General features: G+C 47.4%; 1 protein-coding gene across 1 annotated transcript; it reads right to left on the bottom strand.

Moving 5' to 3' along the window:
- Window positions 1-2085: 2085 nt before the first annotated feature.
- b4gat1 (beta-1,4-glucuronyltransferase 1) lies at window positions 2086-5900 on the bottom strand. The gene is made up of 2 exons (XM_080485937.1): window positions 4572-5900; window positions 2086-4110 (listed from the first exon to the last, which is right to left on the bottom strand). The coding sequence occupies exons 1-2, from the start codon at window positions 5661-5663 to the stop codon at window positions 3919-3921; spliced, it is 1284 nt and encodes a 427-aa protein (XP_080342063.1). The 5' UTR covers window positions 5664-5900; the 3' UTR covers window positions 2086-3918.

Raw genomic sequence — 5900 nt, 5'->3', positions numbered from 1 at the left:
CATCGACTCCTTTTTTCGTCTTTCCACCCAGTCGCTGACCCAAAGCGAAGGGCCTGTTTATGTACACGCCTGTCTGTTGACCCCTTGCTCTCATTTAACCCCCCCCCCCCCCCCCCCACCCCCACCCCACCCCCTGGAGGAGGGGAACCCCCCGCTGCCTGCTCATCTCGCCCTCCAGCTGGTTCCCTCCCTTGACCAGAAGCCGCCGAGCTCTCCTTGGCCTTAGAGGGAGGGCTAATCTATGTGGCGGGAGGCCTCCCTCCTGCTCGCCTTCACCGGAGAGCGCAGCCCTAATTGCTCCTGTCATAAAGCTCCCTGACCCAGATAAGTCTTCACTCCACAAAGCTGTGGGGATAAACCCCACTTTACCTCACCAAACCTGCCACTCCTGATCCACTGCCCCCCTCCCCGACATTTCTGCACCTTCTGCCACACCGTTAAACACCCTGAGCGCCGACGACCACCGACTTCTACACGTAAAAAGAAATCACCTGCGTTCCCTTACGGGTATCGGCGAGATCGTGCCGAGGCAGGACGGCCGCGGAAGCGAAAGCAGATCTAAATCCAAAAGCGCGGTTGCGTGCTTGCGGCCTTCGTGTGCCTGGCTCATTAGCCGCAGTAATGCCAAGGCGGCTTAGCCACGAGATGCCACCGCGCCTCAGATGGTCGTCGAGCGGCGAATGTCACACGTACACCACCTCGACCAAAAACCCAATGAATTCACGCTTCATGTTCTATCAAATCTAAATGTCATAAATTTCACGTGGTCGCCGCGGTTTGTTTCCGGGAGGAATTCGGTCCCTATCAAACAGAAACCCCCGCTGAGACATCTTTAATACAGATCTTAATTACTAAGTAGGAGCTTTTAATTGGATGCTGGCCCGACTCACCTTGCAGTCACCATCACATGCCTCCGGCGCAGGGATTCCTTTAAACCCCACCCCTTAAGCCGCGTTACACCACAGGTCGATGTCAACTGTGTCAAGTGTCTGGCGAACGACACTGGGAACAATAACAACACTGAAGATGACTATTCTCACACGTCTGCGCGCGATTTGGGATTAAATCTGCCGCGTTATGCTCGATTGGGAAAATGTTCTAAGGACGTTCTTCGGTTCTTCTCATGTAAGAACGGTGCAATATATAATAATGTAATACATTTTCAACTCATCGTGTAATAACGCCACATTTTGTGATATCTTGTTACATTTTGCAACAGTTTTTATAAAATGCAGGTGTGAAGAGCCGCATTATGTAATAATGTAACAAATGTTTGTTTTTGTGTTTTTATACTTTGTATCATATAATAACTACATAACATAATGCAGATTGCATGTTTTTGTCATTTTAGTGTCAGTTATAATTAAGGAGTGTAGCTTTTGTTTCTGTCATCATAAATAGTTATTTTTGATTTAGGCTTGAACCATAAAAAATCCTAGTAGTTGTTTTTTTTTGTTTTTGTTGTTATTCTGATGGTATAATGGATTTTCTAAGGCATCAATTTTAATGATTTATTACATAATTACATAGTAATTATTTTCTTAAAAAACAAAAAAGCAGAGCACCGACATTTTGTAACAACTGTTGCAATATGTAACTTGTTATTACAAAATGCAACAACGTTTATTCAAAAATGTGGCAGAATATTACAAAATTCAGTGTTATTACATATTGATTTGAAAATGTATTACATTATCACTATTATTACATAATGCGACTCTACACCCCCCATTTTGGAATAACTGTTGTAATACGTAACTAGTTATTACAAAATTCAGCAAAGTTTATCACATAATGCTTCAAGAATTTTATCCAAAAATGCGGCAGATTATTACAAAATGCAACGTTATTACGTAATGAGTTGAAAATTCATTACACCATTACATATTGCAGTGTTATTACATATTGCAGTGTTATTACAGAACGCGGCGCTACAGGCCATCAACATGTTAACCTCTTATTTAAGTGATACTTCCAGAACCAGACTTGTCATTACAAATCCCTCCGGTGAAGTTAATTGATTGGATTTGTGCGGTGAGCCTTCTGAGTAGCGCCGACGTTCAAAGCTAGAAGGAATCGCAGTTTAAAACCGAGTCGGGGTCAACATCACCCAGGAGGTTTATTGGGAATCCAAACCGTACAAATATGGGAATTCGTATACGGCGAACACAAGAAGAAATAAAAATGTGAATAGAGAAAACAAAGGTCAAGTGATCAAACCAAGAATTTAGTGAAAAAATTATTCAACACAGTCAATTTAAACCCAAACTAGCACGATGGGAAAGAACATTTCCACAATAAATAGATCAAAAACCACAACAAATTCACGTTTTTGAAAAATAACAACAAAAAAAAAACCGTCTCATTGAAAGACGTGAGCAGCGGAAAAGTAATACTGCGTGCTACCTTACAGTTAACACAATGATAAAAGTCATAAATATTTTATTAGTGGTGTGAATCGCTTCCAAACAAGCAGCTTGTTCTGGACTGTACATGATATTTATCTACCGATAACCGTGCTACATTATTTCTGCATGTAGCTGCCCGTCGCTGCGCTAGAATCTACGTCAGGGGTTTTCAGAGTGCAGGAGAACAAAACCTCACATTTATAGTTCAGTGTTTTTCACTCTGGATGCACCGATACCGGTACCAGTATCGGTACCTGTATCGGTACCAGGTCCAATATTTCCCAGATTTATCAAATCAAATTTTAATTGTATAGCACTTTTCATACACTGTGATGAAAGTACTTGAAAAGTACTCATATCAGTACTCCAGTAGCTGAAGATTAATTCTCAAACTCGTCTGGTATCGGTGCATTCCTATTTTTCCACTTTATTATTGTCTACAAATCTTGAATATGCTGCAACCGTTACACTTTTTCATTTTAACATTTCCTGGAGTTTCACGTCTAATAAAGTATCTTCCTAAAGAAGGCCTGCGCCACACTTTGAAAACCTCTGATCTACTTTAACAAATGAAAATCTATAAATAGTATAGTAGTAAGAGTAGTGTCACATCCTCAGCAGTTTTCCAGTGTTGGCAAAAACAAAATTACCTATAAAGCTTTTAAGGTGCTTTGCTGTTTAATTGAGGTCAATCTCAGTTTGTGGCGAGAAAAACTTCCAGGGTAGTAAAAAAGGAGTAAATCCCTATCAGCCTGAGCGCCATCAAAAGGACAACAGATACTCGAGTGAATGCTGCCACCTGCTGGTGAGAGCAAACCACTGACGGTCAGGTTCCGGCCTTTTAGTGTGGCAGCTTTCCATTGTTAATGTTTATGGCGAATTGTTTGACCAAGAGCACCCACTAGTGGCCGAACACAAAAACTACACCGTTTTGACTTGAAACATCGCCGAGAAATACTTACTGGTGTGAATGCAAGTACGCACGGTACTCATAATACATGTGATGACGTTAAATTCTGTGATTTGGAATTATTATATAGATTTTTTTTTATAGATTTTATGTAACAATGGTAATTGCATAACTGAATTTGTTTTGGAATTTGCGGACGGTTGAATGCTCAGTGCGTGGAACGTGTTTTGCGACGCGTTGACCTTTGAACTCTTCCTGTACGACACTTCAAACTGTACCAACGCACATGAAAATGACCTTTTAAATAAAGTCCGATTGACTCATGATAATGTTTTTTAAAAGAACAAGCCTGATTCAGCTCATCGGTTGTAAAACCTGAACCTTGGCAGGAGTTTCTTCAAGTCGAGTCTCTTGTGTCTGAAAACGACATCAGACCTCAATTGTGATAAAAACCCAGGACACTCCTGATTCGCTGGTTTCCAGAGAAAATCTCCGCCGCTGCTTGATTATCAAAAAGCCTGAACTAAAGCCGAACATTCAGACTCTGAGAGTCTGACTGGAAGCTCAATACGGCCGCCGGCGCCGGTGGGAGGCGGAGCCTCAGCAGCGCCGGCTGGAGGACGGGTACTTGGCCTTCAGGCCTTCCTTGAAGCTGCGGAACAGGACCCGGTTGTGTTTGTTCTCCTCGTCCTTCTTGGCGTGGAACTCGCCCTGGATCTTGAAGCCGCGGTGAACCACGAAGGCCGAGCTCAGCACGGAGAAGTGGTATCCGGCCACGTGGAGCTCGCAGGCCTGCAGGGGGCGAGGGGGGGATTAATTAATAAAAATTTAAATAATTAATGATAATAAAAACATTTTGAACCACCCTCGTACTGGTATCAAAACATTCCACTGCTAAAAACAGTGAAACTCTCCACTGAAAGTATATTTCCTCTGTAGTCGGCTTCTTAACCTCTAACTAACATCATCACTGAGTTAAAAAACAATTAAAACAGTCGGATTTAAAAGACAAAAATCTAATTTTGGGGTCACATTATGTCCGTTTGTCTGATTTCAAAAGACAAACTAATATCTTGTTTGTCTGTTTGGGGAGGAAAACATCTGCTTATTACATTGTTTACATGTTCTAGCTTCAGATTTGAAGACGTTGGTTATTTTAAGGGGATTTGATGACAATAATAATTCACTTTAAATGGCTGTCATACAGTTTTTGAGCTGGAACTGAAGGACGTAGTAGTTTTCATCTGACCCACCTGGCTGATCCGGTTGAAGCCGTACTGCTTGAAGCTCTCGTCGTACAGGGGTACGCTGCGAGGCCCGATGTAGAAAGGCTCCCAGGGGTCCGTCCAAGGGAGCGTGTAGGCCACCTCCAGGGTGCCCGTCCCCCTCACGTGGCTGTTGACCCACCGGGAGTAGTTGGTGGGCGCCTGGCAGCGGGGGCACAGCTCCTCGTAGAAGGGCCGGACCTCTCCCACCTGGTAGAGCTGCACCAGCTCCGACTTGGTGGCGGGCATCTTCCTGGCGTGGCGGATCTCGAAAGCCGGCAGGACGAAGACCTCGTCGCCGGCGGCGCGCCCCACGACCATGGCCAGGAACTGCTGATGGAGGTCGGCGCTGGGCATCATGTCGATGTCGAGCACCAGGATGTAGGAGGACTCGGCGCCGCCCCGGGCCACGTTGCGGAGGAGGTTGTTGGGGTAGGAGACGTTCCCGCCCATGGCGTAGTTCTTGTGCGTGTCCCGGTGGGTCTCCAGCCTGGAGAAGACCGACGCGCAGTCCTCCAGCCCGGCGAAGTGCTCGCGGTCCTGCTCGGGGAAGCTGGCCGTCTCGCCCGAGAGGCACACCAGGTGGAAGTCCACCAGGGCCTGGATCTGAGGGCAGAAGACGCTGAGCGCGTACGCCAGAGCCGTGGCGAACTTCACGTCCGGACCGTGAGCGAAGATGGCCACCGACAGAGGGTTCTGCCACCGCTCCAGCAGGGAGTCCAGGTGGTGCAGGTTGTTGATGGTGGTGTGTGTGGCCATGGCCAAGACCGGGTCCGAACCCGGGTTCTGGTTGCTGGTGACGTCACTCTTGATCAGGTTCTTATACACCCTGTACTGCCCGCTGCTGTCGAAGATCCCGCCGGTGGACAGGGAGAACCGGAGGCGCTCCTTGCGCGCGTTCGCCTCCTGCTGCGCGCTCCTCCTGGCCGCGGAGCCGCCGAACAGCTCCGAGTACCGGTACCGCTGCTGCTTGCCGTGGAACCGCGACAGGAAGGACAGATAGATGAGCTGCAGCAGCGCCACGATCAGCAGCGCGCTCAGCACCACTTTGAAGGCCGAGCACTTCTTGGAGAAATGCATCGCTCCTGCGCGCAAGACGGCGGCTCCAGGGACACGGTGCCAGCGCGGCCGCCTCCTCCAGCATGCCCGCGTCTACAAGCCAGCCGGCCCGGGGACGCGCCCCACGCACGCCCGCATGTCTCACCCGCCGCTCCCGGGGATCTTTAAGGTCGGAGTCACGACGATCCGCCGCTTCGTGTGATCAAAACACCAACGGTTGTTCCAAGTCTGCGATGGTGGAGAGGCTGCGACGGCGGC

This window comes from Lipophrys pholis, assembly GCF_963383615.2.
Source record: "Lipophrys pholis genome assembly, chromosome: 18".
Lineage (NCBI taxonomy): Eukaryota > Metazoa > Chordata > Actinopteri > Blenniiformes > Blenniidae > Lipophrys > Lipophrys pholis.
The sequence above is the reverse complement of the archived record's forward strand: the minus strand, read 5'-3'. Positions and strand labels throughout refer to the sequence as shown.

What these genes read in the sequence shown, in the direction of transcription:
- b4gat1 (XM_080485937.1), bottom strand. Translation starts at nt 5,663, where the DNA reads ATGCATTTCTCCAAGAAGTGCTCGGCCTTCAAAGTGGTGCTGAGCGCG. An exon ending in GCTTCAACCGGATCAGCCAG is followed by an intron (nt 4,111 to 4,571) that starts GTGGGTCAGATG and finishes CGCCCCCTGCAG; the next exon opens with GCCTGCGAGCTCCACGTGGC.